This window comes from Convolutriloba macropyga, chromosome 6 (assembly GCF_964194025.1).
Source record: "Convolutriloba macropyga chromosome 6, txConMacr16.3, whole genome shotgun sequence".
NCBI classification, from domain to species: Eukaryota; Metazoa; Xenacoelomorpha; order Acoela; family Convolutidae; genus Convolutriloba; species Convolutriloba macropyga.
In genome coordinates, this window is record NC_134473.1 from 35373043 (window position 1) to 35390101 (window position 17059).

At 31.5% G+C, this 17059-nt stretch overlaps 1 protein-coding gene across 1 annotated transcript in view; it reads left to right on the forward strand.

Moving 5' to 3' along the window:
* The window catches only part of LOC142341639 (lon protease homolog, mitochondrial-like), a 128947-nt gene extending 124117 nt beyond the window's left edge, over positions 1 to 4830 (forward strand). Inside the window, exon 18 of the mRNA XM_075392748.1 lies at positions 4584 to 4830. Within this exon, the coding sequence (XP_075248863.1) occupies positions 4584 to 4733 (150 nt within the window). The 3' untranslated portion in view covers positions 4734 to 4830. The remainder of the gene's footprint in view (positions 1 to 4583) is intronic.
* Positions 4831 to 17059: the final 12229 nt, after the last annotated feature.

A 17059-nucleotide genomic window follows, 5' to 3' on the forward strand; every position in this document is an offset into this window, starting at 1 on the left:
CTAAAAAAAATGAGTGCGGAGTCCCTCAAGGATCGGTATTAGGACCACTTCTGTTTCTGATATATACAAACGATATCGTAGAGATACCAAAGCACAATAATATTCTGTTATACGCAGATGACATAAACATATCTGGCAAATATGAGCAAACTGAACATACAATTGATCCGAAATTGATTTCCAGCTGGCTAGAGAGTAACAAACTAACACCAAATATTAAAAAACCAAATACCTCTGCTAGGACCCAACAACTTATCAGGCAAAAAACTTATTTGGAATGGGGAAGAAGTAGAGAAGAGCAAATGTGTCAAATAATTAGGTGTTAAAATTGACAACAAACTCACTTTTGAAGAGCACATAGACTATGTTCAAATGAAATGTTACCAGTACATTTCGATTTTATATCAAACAAAGAAATATCTGCAAATAGAATTACTTCTGAAAATTTATAAACATTGCGTTCAACCACAGTATCAATACGGAGTTCTAATATATGGCACGGCAAACATAAGTGTTCTTGAAAGACTACAACATCAACAAAATTTCCTAATCAGAATAGTTTTTGTGTTCCAAAACATAAAGAAGTTCGTAGTTGTAGATCAAAAAACAAAATCTCCTCAATATTTGAGATACACGTGTCCGAATTTCTGAAACTTTTATCTAAAGTAATCAGAAGAGATTATCCTAGTGAATCTATTAACTCTTTTATAACTGACAAGGAAATCGACAGATCATTCGACAATGAGCGGAGAATCAAAACAATACCTCTCATAGAAAAATTAACAAGCAAGAAACGAAAACTAATCTCAGTTCGATTGAAAATACTCTACAATAGCCTATCCACTCTTGATTTTGATATAATAAAAAGTTTGAGAATCTGCAATGAAAAGAGTTTAAAAAAACTGCTACACTCCTTTCTGGACAATTACATAATCGATTCCGATTTTTTGGAAAAATGTATTGGTAGTATGCTCCATAACAAAGAAAAAAAAAATTTTTTTGAAGTAAAACCAATTAGACAGTTGGTGCGTAATATTAGCTTATCAAACCCCTCTTTTTTCAGTTCCTCTTGAATGGTCTCAATATAAGTAACTAAATGAATTTCGAACGCATAATCTAATTTTGAATAGCTCTGAAACGGTGCTGAAACAGGCAAATTGCCTCCTAGCATTTGTTCAGTACGACGCTTTAACTCTAATTTGGTTTAATTATTCGAAGCTTGAATATTTGGTACTGAAAGCAAATTTATTATTTTTCCGACCCCACTTGGGGGAGGAACTATATACTCAACTGGGTTTTTTTTGTTCAGTCAATTTTGGCCGATCGATGTATTCATCGTAGAGAAATGTTAGTGGTATCATTAAAAAGCTCGTCCAGCGTAGAATTCGAAATTAAAAGGATTTTTTTTGAATTTCGTGTTTTTCGTGGAGTTATCGAGGTTTAAAATTTTATGTGAACACGGGATATTTACATGGTTTTGTTCTCTTTTAGTGTAATTTGTAATTGTGTAATTTTAGTGTAAATTTAGATCTTTTTTCTATTTAAAAAATATTAATTCAAAAATGTATTTCAGGCTACAATATGCAGCAATTGGGTGTTAAATAAACGAAAGACGATAAAAAGGCTAGTTCTGCTCTGATAACGAAGTTTACTATCAAAAAAATTCGATTCAAGTGGTTTTTTTTAAAAAACTTCCTATCTTTTTTGTTTTTTAGTCACTCTGAGACTAGTCACATTTCACATCGAGGGTCGATTAATGAAAAAAGTCATTTACTGTCAAATGATGCCCAATAAATAAAAAAAAATCATTTTCAAGGAATCGCTCATGTTTTTTTGCTTCGACTCTTAGTTTTCGAAATTTTAATTGAAATTTTGACTTTAATTTTTAGGTTTACAGAATTTTTTGAGTCCTATGGCATAGACTCATTGACTAAAAGTGCAATAGGTTTCGTAATGAGCTTTAAATGACTCTATCTAGCTTTACATAGACAACTAACGGCTGTTCAGACTTTGAAAATACGGAATTTTTTTTTAAAGTTTAACCAATCATAAACTTATCTTCCTGATTTGTAAGTCAGTCTCAGTAATTAGAGTGCACCCCTCTTTCCTAATGCATCCGAAATTAATCTGGTTAGCAGTTTTATCTTCTAACTATTGGTCATTTGACTCCAATGCCACAAGATTTCACAAAATTTTTTGCAAATGTTTGGATTTTTTCGTATTATTGGTTCTTTTTGAATTCTTATCACAATATATTAACATTGATCGCTCCAACTGGCTTTAAAAGATGTTCATTGGATCATATGTGAAGTTTTCAGAGAAAAACGCATGGTTTAATTGGCTTCGACACTTTCCTCTCGCACTTTTCTATTGATTTTTTGGTTTTTGCCTAAATATATATCGTTTTCATAGTCATAAGACTTTTTTGGATGTCTTATTGATTAGGTATGCTTGAAAAACTTTTTTCCCGCCATAGTATTTTTTTCTTCTCATCGAGGTGTAACTTGGCGTATTTATTGACATCCGTTGAAAGCTATTGAATTTAATCTCTGTCAAAACTTTAAAAAAAAATTTCGAAAATTTTTTGAGCATTAACCAATTGTAAACTTATTTTCGTGAACTGTAAGTCAGTCTCAGTAAGTTCAGGTCTCTTTTGCGTTCTACGTCAGCCAGAATTCGTCTAGTTAGCGGTTTTATCTTCTAACTATTGGTTTTATGACTTCCATGCACGAGTTGTTATTATTTTTTTTTTGTATAAATTTTTCGTAATCCTGGTTCATTTTGAAATCTTATCACATTATCTTAAAAATGATAGCTCCCGTTGGCTTAGATAAGACGGTCAGTGGATCATAGAAAAACGTTTTCAGAGAAAGGCTTATGGTTTAAATGGCCCCGACCTTTTCTTCTTGCAATTTTTTTTTTGAATTTTTGGATTTTGACTGTATTCGCTGTTGTTTTCTTAGCCAGTGATTTGTTGTAATGACTTATTGATGCCGCCTAAATGACTGACATCGCTGTTGTCCCATCGAGCCATAGTCTAGCGTAAGTATTGGCTTCCGTTGAAATCTACTGTATTTAATGGCGTTGATACTACGGTTTTTCTCAAAAATTTCCTTGTTTTAATGTATTTGTTCGTATTTGTTGATTTTTTGAAGTCATATTGTTAAAAAAAGAAGGATCTCATTGCGGTTAAAAAATTAGTTGAAATTAGAAACTTTTTACTGAAACTTTCAGTTTTTTAATGGCTTTTCGCTCGACACTTTTCTCGCTCATTTTTTTTAAATTTTCTGTTTTTGCCTGTTTTTTGTTCTTTCTGTAGCCGTAAAATGCTGATCTATCTCATAGGCTTGTAATTAAACATTGAATGAATGGTGTTACTCGAAGCAGTCAGTTTATAGCGAATAGTCATAAATTTCTTGATATTGTACTTTTTCGAAAACTTATCAATTTTTTTTAGTTTTTTTGTTCTTTTTGTCAACTTGTAATTTATTCTCATCATCGAGAGGTCCCATACAATTACTTGTATTTTAAAAATTAACACGCTTATTGGTATTATGACGTAACTGTTTTTTTTTGCAGGAGAATATCCTTTTTTATAAAAAGTTATGTTAGTGGTGTATTTGTTCCTTTTTCTCTTCCTTTAGCACAATCGCGTAATAACAGATCCCGATTTCCAAATATGGCCCAAATTAATTTATTTTTTGCGGTTTAAATTGAGTTGAATTACTATAAATAAAAACGGAACTAAAAATACATATTATTCAGAAAATAGCAAATAATTTTAACGGCTTCAATAAATTGTGTTTTCGCAAATTGTTTGTAATTTTTTGAGTTTTTCTGTTTTTTTAGTCCGTTTCCATGGCTTAGTCTAACCGAAGACAGGTCCCATTGCTTTCATAATGACTTTTACTACATTTACCCAGATTTTTGTTGCTATAAGCTAATGATTTTTAGGACTTTTAAAATTATTTGGTTTAAAAAATGTTCATAAAAAAAGTCGATTTTTTTAATTTTGCCTGATTATTTCCTCTCTTTGTCGACTTGTTACCTAGTCTCGTTGTGAAAAGTTTTCATCTGCTGTATAGTTAGGAAATAGTAACTTTGTGTAGTTAAGGTTTTATCTGATTGCATTTTGACGTTGTTACTAGGTGCTTTTAAATTTAGATATTGCGTTTTTGCCTTGAAATTTTTGTTTTTGCTTATTTTTTTTTGTTTTTTTTCTCGTAGTCTTTTTAATGGCAGAACTCGTGAGTGTTGTAATGGGGCATGGTATTATGTAATTCGATAAGTAGTTAGGTTTTGTAATGATTTTTTTATTTCAAACATCTGTTTTTGTTATCTCTTCAGTTGGTTGACAATTAAGTCAAAAATGTAGATGAGCTCGGGTCGGAACATCATGTGCGAACGCACATTAACAAGCCTCCTTGTTATTATTATAAGTCCGTTATTGCTAGCCATGATTAGTATTAAGCCTAATAGCTTTCAATTTAGAAGGTGGCCTAGAATATAACTGAAACTGCACACGGAATTAGAACACTTCTGGTTTTGCATGTTCTATGTGACTGACATTTTTTGTTTTACAGGCTAAGCGAGCAGGCGTGAAGACAGTGATTTTGCCAAAAGACAACGAGAAGGACTTTGCGGAGCTTCAGTCTTACATTTCAGACGGACTAAATGTTCATTTTGTGAGCCATTACTCTGAACTGTATCCCAGTGTGTTCAAACACAACTGACTTGACTTGACTTTATTGATCTTAAACTCTTCATTGTGTATTAATTATAAGCAACTTTTATGGAGAAATTTAAGATTGCATATTTGTACACGCAAAATCGAGTCAAAGGAACTATTAGAAGCAGCAAATACTACCACCACAACTTTCTTTGTGAACGTTATACAAGGTTTTTTCTGAAGTAATTAAATAAATTTTGGATTAAAAGACGACGGTCTGCATATGAGAGAACTCAAACATTGAGATAGTCCCCGATGTGCCTGGGATGAATTAGCGAGGCATCACCAGGTAACATTCGTCTGAAAGTAAAACTTCGCTCCTAGAATTTTTTGAAAGACTACTCATTGAATAAATAATAGCAGACTGGTGATGATCTGCAGCATGTTCCGACATACCCTTTTCTTTTGGTATATTGATATCCAAGAAACTGACACTACCCTGTGGAAGTTAGAGGTCATTGACTGGACTTGTATTTGACAAAAACAAACGGATGTGACTCGCTTGACAAACTGAAACATTCTGACAAACGAAACATTGGAACATTACACACAACACGTGGAATAAAATTTACACAAAACAGGTGCAGTCAAAGAACTAATCAAAGAATGAACTTTTCTTACCTTTTCGATTGCTTTGGAACTTCTGAGCGCAACTCGTGAGATTCTGGGGGAAAGAAAGGATGATTCAATTTGATCAGATGGAACTCTAACAGTAGAGAAAGTTTTTTATGACTGTGAAGCTGCAAGCTGAGCGGAGCCATATTGCGGTGCTCTTGAATTTGGATTGACTTGGTTCTCTGTCTCCTGGTAAAATTTCACGCCCTTTTCTTTGACTTTGAGCTTTTGAAACGGGATTAACTGGTAAGCCTCGACGGGCTTTAAGTTGCAATAGAGGCCTATATCTGGCCATAAAAGACCGTCAAGTGCTTATAGTTGTGCAGCTGCCAGGAAGGTCCTAATTCAAGATTGGAAAGGAATATTTTGTGTTTTTGAGCACAGAATAGTGCAAGTTCACCCGTTTTTCATCAGTTCACGATTTTTTTTGTTTAATCAGTCTCAAAGTGACGTTTGTCAAAGTTGACAGGTCTTCTGCAAGACAAAATTTTGTGACATGAGCTATGGTTTTGGTACTGCAAACAAACCCAAAATGAGATCAATTTTTGCATTTTTCCAATTTTTTGAATAATTTTTGTCAATTTTTCCAGCCCCAGGGGGCGGGGAACTTCCTTTAATGTTTGATAATAGGTTACTGCATAGTTGTTAGGGGCAATGGAATTGTTTTCAACATTTTAATATCACGAATTTTTGCAATTTTTTGATAAAATTGGGAAATTTTCAAAATTTCTGAAAATTATCATCATCCAAGTTCACCGATCTTTATGCGCCAGTGAAACCATTTTAGGCTTGAAATTGGATTACTGGAGATTTTTTGGGGACAATGAAATGATTCTGAAGATGCCATCATTAGGAATTTTAGCAACGTTTCAACAAGAGTATCGACCTTTAGGGGCCAATGAAACTTTTAAAGGTCTTGCAGATGGATTACTGGATAGATTTGAGAGAAAAAACTATTGAATATATTAATATTGTGTAACTGATGAGCTCAATATTAATATTGAAATCTGATTTTCAATTTTAATTATTTGCCTTATTTCTCGATTTTTTTTCTGGGTTTAGTGGCCAATAAACCACTTTCAACGCTTGTGCGTGGTTTAGTGGTATGCTTATATGGATAAAATAAGGCCGTCAGGTTAAAAGTTCCCTAAGTTTTGGCAATAATTTTTATATTTTTAAGTTAGTTTGATGATGTCTTTTTGGCTGGCATTATTCAGTCGATCTGCTGATCAAATACAGTAGTTCTAAATTTTCCTTCCATTCTTTGGATTCTACTTCAGGACTTGTTCTGCTATTTTTTACAGTTGTCTGACGCTCTTTTTCGTTTTACTTTTGTTCTAAAACATTCTGTTGCTTCACTTATTTCACGCTTGAACTGTTTCAGGCTTGACTTTTTTGTGTGACCTAAGTTAATTGCAGTTAGAAGTTATGTCTGTTGCTAAAACAAAATCCAATGTAAGATTAAGTGTAACTACTTCGCAGCTATACCGGCAATCGGCCGGCTATGATTTTCCATAAATCCTGAAATCCTTCTGCAATTCCTAATCACAAAATCAAAGAACTTGGCCTTTTGTGACGCCCCTCTAAAGACTCATTTGATACAGATTACTCGCAAAATCAGAAAGCACTTGGCCTTCCTTGGTAATCTTGCACAGACTCCTTTGCTTTTGAGATAAAGTTGTTAAAAAATGCAGACGCTCCCTTGACCATAAGAGAAGTAAATACGGTCCTGCAGGCTACGGGGAATCAAAATGTAAAATTGGACAACCCCTTGCCATTTCAAGCCCTGACTGACTTCGGAAATATGAGTTCCGGTTCCTTAAAAATGCAGTACTTCCTCGCAAGTACGTCAACAAAGAGTCAACTTAAGCGATCTAATTGCAAAGTTAGTCGTCAAAGTTTGCGTCAGCAGCAGTCCGCTATTTGAGGATAGAACACTTTGAGAATTTTCCCGGTGTTTTTTGTCAAAACAATAGTAGCTTGCGGTAGAAAGTGATTTAAATATTAGCATTTAAATTTTCTGATCGGAGAGTACAACAGCTCTATAGTGGTTAGGAACACCTGAGATCCAACATTGCTTCTCTGTTGCCAATTAATACTCCACATTCCAGCCTATTATTTGTAGACTTCATTCTTCGAAAAATTACCAAACGGGGATTCAGATGACACATCTTCCACAGATGACAGCCACTTCGTACTGAATATATAGCTCCACTTTATTTTTTTTTCACTTTACAAGAATGAACTATGTACAAAAGAAATAAGGAAATTATTTGCGCATTACCTGTTAGATAAGACTTTACCCCTTGAAGTCTAACACCTTGGATTTACAATTGATATACCCCCCTTTAACAACCAGAATGATATTTCTAGAAAGAAAAAAACTGAAGATTTTACATGCGCAACCCATAACAGCATACATCTCATGATCGGACTCAATGTCGAGATTTCGAATAAAAATGTCGCCTAAACAATTAAACGGAATATCGCCTGCCAGTCGATTTGTTTCACTAACCTTTCTCTTATCAGAAATCAACATCTGTGTGCTAAATGACAATTATCTAACGCACTAGGTTTGGAAAACGCACGTTTCGCAATTATCTTGCACGGAAATAATTAAACTATCCAGGTGCTAGTAAAAATTGATCAACAAGTGAAAATGCTTTTTTGAACAGAGAAGACAAAAACATTTACTGAAGAAACTCAATTGAGAACTCAGTTAAGGAGTTGTTTTCAAACAGCCGAAGGGGCACTGTATTTTTTGTAGACGTTCGGTTCAAAAAGAAGCGTAATGAAAGCTTTCTGGAAAGTAGATTACCCAAAAGAAAGCCCAAAAGTTCTCCAAATTACAGATTTGAACCCTATATGGTCATGTTGACCGAAGATCACAAGAGGAGCCGATAACGATGTGTTATTCTTCGCCAGTTTCTGTTGACGTGACTCTTGGTCGTACTCCCTCGTGCCGTACACATGGAAGGTGTCAGTGACTTAACAACAAACTCAAAATTCAACTGGAAACGTCGCTTCATCAGCCGCAGAGGAAAAGAACAGACGTTCATATTCTGAAACGTTGGCCATTGGCTCAACTGGTACTTTGCAGTCCATAGTATTGTGGAAGTAACCACACTCTGGATGCTGAGAGAGACTGGTTCAAATGTTCAAGTTATTCTTGTACAACGTCATTGGATCGTCGACACTAACATACAATATTTTGCAGACCCCCGTCTGTGAGATGAGTGTAATTTGACCTCGGGGACCACTGATAAATGTTCCCAGTGAAATTAAAGTTCTGCTGCCACTTTTTCACAATTACTTCTTTTTAGGACGAGAGTCAGGTAAGTACCGTACAAATGTTTTTGATAAAGTGAAGCACGCTGTTAAGATCTTGAAGTCGCCGCAACAGGTGACCACTCACATTTCAAATCGAGTTCTTTCTCCAATACATTTGCAATCATCAAGTAGTGGATAAAACAAGGGATTCAACCACCCGTAAAATTTGTCCCTTTCTCCTAACGCTAATCGCGCATGTCGAATCGGGCCAAATTTTACTGTTTGTTGAATCCCTTGTTTTATCCACTACTATATATTAGCTCTAAATTCAATAAAAAAATCAATTAAAATCAAAAATAAAAACAAAAAATCAAAGCAAAATTTACATTTCACTCTTTAAGAGTGATTCACTCTTATTCGGAGTGATCCCCAGTAGAAAAGATCGCTCTTTTTCGCTCTTAAAGAGTGAATCCCTCTTTTTTGATATTTTTCTATTTTTTTGTACTTTTTATTTCAAATTATCTCTACTTTTCAATAAATTTATATTTTCTTTTATTTTTTCTATATTTATTCCATTATTAATAAGAAATGATACAAAATTATAGTATTTACAAGAACAACTATCAGTGAAACTGCTTCGCAGATCCTCTGTTTGGTTAATAACTAAAGGACTTACAGCTCTAGGACTTTGCCAACTAGGATTAATTGTTTTATCCGCGAATCGGTTACACCGATCAGTTATATTTCTACTAAATCCTCTAGTCAATTCTATATCTGGATGTTGTTTCTTTACATGAGCCCGTATCCCATCATATCTCACAACAGAAGTACAATAAGGACAATTAACTTTAGCTGAAGTACAACTTCTACATGTATACTTACCCTCATCAAAATTATTTAGTGGTTTTATATAATTACACTTATTACAACATCTAGTTAATACTTCTGAGCTGGGGTTAAGGTTAGGGTTGGGGGATAAGGTTAGGGTTAGGGTTGGGGATAAAGTTAGGGTTAAGGTTGGGGTTAGGATCTGAGTTAGAGTTATTGTCATAGATAGAACCAGAACCAGGACTAGAGCTAGAACTGGGGTTAGAACCAGAACCAGAACTAAAACTAGAACTAGAACTAGGGTTAGAACTAGAGTTAGAATGAGGGTTAGAACTAGAACTAGGGTTAGAACTAGAATTAGAATTAGAATTAGAACTAGGGTTAGAACTAGAATTAGAACTAGAACTAGATCCATTTTTTAAAGAACAACCCCATGGGGAAAAATCATTAGCACAAATACCACTTAATATTATATTACCACACATACATTTATCAGTTTTATCTTTATGACATGATTCATAATGATATTTTAAACAAGCAATGTTTCCATATTTATAGTTACACTCTAAACATTGTAAAAGCAGTTTTAATAGATAAAATTATCAGTGAACGAGCTTTGCTCATTGTTCTCCAACGAACGTTGTTCGTGGTTTACCAAACTGCTCAACGGAGTTGTTTTGCAAATTCACAGATAATATTAGCTATGCTGTAGAATCGGTGTACAAACTTTGTGGATCAGTGAAACTGCTTCGCAGATAATATTTAGCCATGATATCAATTAAATCTTTAATATTATCTTTAGATGTGATACACTCTCTTAAATATTTATTTCCTAAAGTATTGAGTGTATTAGTTTTACATCTCTTATCTAAAATCAAATCAAGGTCTAATTCTTTTTTATCTTTAACAAAATTTATAATCTGTTCTCTAAATTCTTCATTATTTATATATAGTTTGTTTAAAAACCTTCCCCCCTTTCTATTCAAAATTCCCATCTCTTCATTGACGAAGTCACAGTTACACTGATCAGTATACGAACTTTGTTCGTGGTTTACCAAACTGCTTTCCTGATAGGTCTTCGACCATGTTTCACTATCAGTATAACTGCTTCCCTGATCTATATATTCCTCTTGGATCATGGAACCTGCTTCGCAGATCGAGGAATCGGACTTTGTCCGTGTTTCACCTTCCAACTCTTCTCCATATCCAACATTAACTAATGTATTTACTCTACTCAACATTGTACTTGCTCCCATTGCTACAGTTCCAGCATTTCTTGATATTGAATTAGGATAAAAACAATTAAATATAAATAAACCTGCGCCTATAATTCCACCCATATTTGATAAAATTTTCATACCCTTTCCCATAATCATTTCTTTAGTTAGAACATCATTCTGAATTTTAATATTATTTAAAGTAAGAAGTTTATTAAAATAAAACTGATAATTAATATGATTAACAACATTTCTATCTGTTGCATTAATCATTAGTGGTTTCATATATGCTATAAGTTTATTTATATCTTCTCTCTCTAAATCATCTTTTAAACTAAGAGCTTTTAAATCAGTGAAACCAACTCTTCAATCATATATACTTGTTCTATTACTACTACTAATAATAAAAGTATTTTCCTTTTTATTATATTTAATTATACCATAACGAAGTTCATCTGACATTCCATCTGTATAATTATAATAGTTACTATTTAATTCACTAAATATTTTATTGAAGTCATGTTCACATTTATATATCTCATTAAAGTTTTTAAATAGGTCAGGTCCATTATAAGTTGTTAAATAAATAGTATCACAACTCATTCTTGCTGTATTAATTATTTGAGCTGGTTTATGACACATTACAATCATTTGAATATTATAATGTCTACCTTCAGTAAAATAATAACCTATATCCTTATTTAACCTATCACCCATATCATCAAGTACTATTACACAATTTTGAAATTTATGCATATTATTTTTTGTGATCATATTTATATCACATTTATTAAACCCAGTATAAAACTTATTAGACTCAGGATCTATCCAGTCTCTGTCATCTTTACAAACTATAACTATGGACCTTTGGTCTTGATCTTGAACTTGATCTTGATCTTGAATTTGAACTTGATCTTGAACTTGATCTTGAACTTGATCTCGAACTTGATCTTGATCTTGATCTTGAACTTGATCTTGAACTTGATCATGGTCTAAGTATAACTTTAAGTATTGTCTAATAAAATATGTTTTGCCAGTACCAGTTCCACCATAAACAATAGTATGTAGTGGTGACTTTTCATATTCGAATCTAACTAGACTCCTATTCATAAATCCACCAAAACTTTCTTCTAGTTTTGTATATTTACTTGGTCTTGAATCATATATTATATAACAAATTCCAATTATAATAATAAAAATAAAAACTGCACTACCTTTTTCCATTTTTATATAATAAATATAGATTTGATTTAGATTTAGACTTAGAATTATAATTAGACTTAGATTTAATAAATTTATTATATAAAAATGCTCATCCTAACTTTTGAGGAATTCAATAATAAATTCGATATTGATAATAATGCTATGAGTGATATCAGAATAAAAGATATAGGTAAAGACATAAGTCTAACACCAATTGAGATTGTAATGAGAGATGATAAACCAGAAATGGTAAGTGAACCTAACTCTAACATTATTGTAAATCTACATCCAACTGAAGGTACACATTGGGTTTTAGTTATAAGAAGAAAAGGTGGTCCAACATATTACTTTGATAGTTTTGGTGTAGAAACTCCACCTTTATTTTTAGAAGAATATGTTGATCTAGGCTCTAATGAGAGAATACAACAATATGATGAATCTTATTGTGGGGCTTATTGTTTATATATGATCTATCTTATTGATAGAGGATTTAGAATTAAAAGTGCTTTGAATATTCTAGTTAATCAATGTAAATATCCAGGAATATATAATGAGTGTTCTTGTTTAAATTGTAATGTTAATCAGGGAACCTGCTTCGCAGATGATAATGATAATGATAATGTTAATGATAAGGATAATGTCATTGATAATGATAATTATAATGATAATGATAATGATTATGATCTACGAAGTAGCTTTGCTAATAATGATATTGATAATGATAACGTTAATGATAATGATAATGTTAATGATAATGTTAATGATAAGGATAATGTCATTGAGAATGATAATGATAATGATAATGATAATGATAATGATAATGATAATGATAATTTTATATATCTATTTGATGAAAAATATCAAAGGAGTAAATCTAATAGGAATAGCAATAGTAATAGCATTAGTAAAAGTCCTACTAATAATATCCGTGAAGCGGTTTCACCGATATCTGTAAACATAAATGATGATCTATATTCATGGCTAAATGATGATGATATAATTACTGAAGCCGCATTCCCAGATAACTTTAGATGTATAATATCTGGTCCTAGTGAATGTGGTAAGACATTCTGATTGAAAAAACTAATTCTAGTTAGTAAATACTTTGATAAGCTATACATCATTGGACCTACTGGTGATCAGTACCATGGTATAGAAAGAATAAACCCAAAAGCAGATGTTGAATTGATCAAAGATATAAAAGATTTACCATCTCCCGATAAACTACCCAAAGACTTAAAGAAACTAATGATATTCGATGATGTTAGAGCCAAAGAACCAGTTATTAATGAATACTTTTGTAGAGGTAGACATAATAAATGTAATATGATATATCTTAATCAAAACCTGTTCTCTCTGGATAGGCAGAGTGTTAGAGAGAACTGTAATCAATTTATTTTATTTGAACAGAGAGGTAAAGTCCTCATATCTATATATCAAGATTTCTTTAATAATGATGAACTAAGTTATAATGATTTTGCTAATATATGTAATAAGGTATGGAAAGAGCCTTATAATTATTTTGTTATTGATATAACTAAAAATAAAAATAATAATGGTAAACTAAGAATTAATTGGGATCGGAGAGTTTTGTAGTTTAGTATAAGTGTAAGTCTAAATCTAAGTACAAGTATAAGTCTAAATCAAATGTAAAGTAAAACTAATACATCACCATTAAAGTCTATAGGTCTTCCATGCTCATCTTTAATATGAAATTCTATATATTCTATTCTATCTTTAGTTACATTTTTATACAAGATATTAGTTGATATAATATTTATCAAGTAACCTGGTGGTTCAGTTAGATTAAAAGTATATAGTATGTCTGTATCTTTACCATTATCCTTAGCACCAGATATCACATTACAATGAATGTTAATAGTACTAAAACCCATAATATCAATAATTTTCTGAGATTTATATCTACCTTTTTTTATAAATTATTTTTCTAAATCCTAGTAATGAGGCTAGTGAGTTTTCTATATCAAAGCTGAGTGCTCCTTGTCTTATTTCCATTAAACATTTCATCGTATTCTTATCAGGTTCTATTATAACATTACCATCAGTTTCTTCTTTTATTGATTCTGCTATGTCAGTTAACTCATATGCTCCCGGTGTAATAGTTGAATATAGCAACGGGATTCCTTTATAATTATGATTAAGTATAGATGTAATGTTTGGGCTTGAGGTAGAGATAGGGTTAACGTTAGGGTCAGAGCTAAGAGCCCGAGGTAAAGCTTCATCATCTTCTATAACAGTACTAGCATATAAGAATTGATTATTTCTCCTATTCACATTAAACACCGAATTATAAACAGATAATCTAATTAAACCTAATTTTTTTTGTATAAAGTATAGGTTCGCTAAAGTTAAACTTTTCTGTTGGTTTTATCATTCTAAAGTTAAGTGTATACTCTTCTTTAGTTTTAGTTAAAGCTTCGTGTATATTTTGTAGTTCATATAAAATCAAGTTGTCTGTCGTTTTTTATCTAATAAAAAAGGATTTTAATTTGGATACAACTTATGGTTATAATATTGATATACATAAAAGTAAGATTATAAAATATAAACCTAATAATCTAGCAACAATGATTACGCTTAATATCAATATTAATATCATACTCAATAGAGAAGAGAATCACTTAAATATACATGATTCATATCTAGAGATAGAGTTTGTTGTATCAGATGATGCTGGTGATGTATTTGCTAATGATGCTAGTATCAGATTAGTTAATTATGGTATGATGGCATTGTTTAGTTCAATTAAGCTTGAAACTAGTGGTGGTAGGACTATTGAACATATAGATCATTGTCAACCTAATCTATTGATGTATAAGTTATTAACTAGTACTTGTGATGAATATGAGAGTGGTTTTGTTAGAAATCAGGGCAATAGAGATAGTCAACTTAAAGGTGACTATATTGCTGCACAACGAGGACATATGTATATGATGATTAAGATGAGTGATCTATTTGGTTTCGTAAATGAATTAGAAAAGATTATATATGGTTTAGGATTTAAACTATTATTAAAAAGAAATAATAATGATAGAGCTCTATATAGAGTTAATGCTAATCCTGGTGCAGTTGCTAATGATAGTAATATAGAAATTAGAGATATATCATGGTGTGTACCTAGTATTGATCCTAGTAATGATAATAGAATTCTTGTGCAAAAGGGTTTAAGTAAAAAGAATAATGTAGACTTTAGCTATTATGAAAGAAAGACATTTTATAAGAATGTACCCAATGCTACTAACTTCTTGTTTGATCTAGGTATGAAAAGTGGTATGGAAAGACCGCAATATATAATAGCTGGTTTTGAAAATAATAATGTTAATGAGCAGACTCATGATGCAAGTACATTTGATGTAATGAATGTTACTGAATGTTATTGTAAGATTGGTAGTGAGTTTTATCCTGAGGAATGAATGAATATTAATCATGGAACCAAAATTATAATGAGGCTTTTAAAGAGATTGTTAGCTTTAATAAAGATTATAATGGGCTACCACATAATATAAAACCATATATAAATCATAGAACATTCAAAAGTAATTATAGAATATATGTATTCGATACTAGATATCAAAGGGATCATATAGGTCCACAACCAATACAACTTAATTTTAAATTTAGTGCTGTAGTTGCAGATGTTATATGTCATGCATTAGTATTAACTAGAAAGGTTAGTAGTGTTAATAGTGATGGTAATAAGATGGTTGATATAATCTCGTAGAGATTAATGACCGAAGGTCTATTATATCATAGATATAATTTAAGTCATAGATATAAATTAAGTCATAGATATAATTTAAGTCATTGATATAACTCTAGCGATAATTATAATTTTAGATATAACTCTAGCGATAATTATAATTTTAGATATAACTCTAGCGATAATTTATAATTATAGTATAATATAGTTATTGTTATAATTATATACTTATACTTATACATAATCATATACTTATACTTATATTTATAGCTAGTCAGCTCTAATTGTTACTCTTGTTTATACCTAACTATTTCTTATTAGTATTAGGAAAACCTTTAGCATAAATAATGTCTAATTTCTTTTTATTCTCTAGAGCCAAGCCTCTAGCTTCAAGCTTAACCTTTGGCTTGGGCTTAACCTTAGGCTTAGGCTCAGTCTTTGAGCTTCGCTCGCGGATGGAACCCGTAGGCTTAGGCTGAATAACAACAAAGGGATTATACTTTTTAACTTCGATTATTTTTTATATATAGAAATGAGTCTTTTAAATAAGCTCAAAACTAATTCATATTGTGTTGGAGGTAGACATTATAGTGGTACTGTTAATATAAGAGGAGCTATTACTTCAAAAGGAACTAAGATGTTAAAAGGTAATTGTGTTTTATGTAGAAGGAAGAAATCAATGACAGTATCTGATTGCAATAATAGAAGCAGAAGGACTTAAAGATTTCTTTAAAAGTGTTGGTAGGGCTACAGTTAACTTTGGAAAGAAAGTAGCTAATAATCCAGTAAGAGCATTAGAAATAGCAAGTAAAATAGGAAGTGCAGCTGCATCTAGAAGCCCTAGAGCTGCTTTATCAGCCACACCTGATTTAATTAAACTTGCAACTACTGGTGAAGGTATAAAGGTAGTACAAAAAGGTAGAGGGTTATACTTAGGTACAAAGAAAAGATAATTACTTGATTATGATTATGATTATGTTTATATTTATGTTTATGATTATGTTTATGATTATGATTATGATTATGATTATATCCATGATTATATCCATGATTATATTATGTTTATGATTATGATTATAGCTATGATTATGATTATATATTTATCGATAAATATTAATACTAATATTATTATTACTAAAAACATTGTTATTACTAAGCACTAAAATCTTTAATCTAAAAATATACTCAACTTATTCTTCTTGTTTTTCTTATATTCTTCATTAAACTTAACAAATTCATTGTATTCATCATTATCTATTTTATTATCATTCATTGATTTAGTATAAAGTTTATTAGACTTAACACTAAACTGTTGACTTAAAATATACATTTGTGAATACTTTATAATTTTGTTTCTAATTTTAGTTTTAATTGTTTTTGATAATGAACCACAAACAGTTGCTGTAGCAAAGGCTGTTGGTATAGAATAAGCTAATCCTATACCTGTTAATGAAACTGATGTTGTTGTTGCAGTTG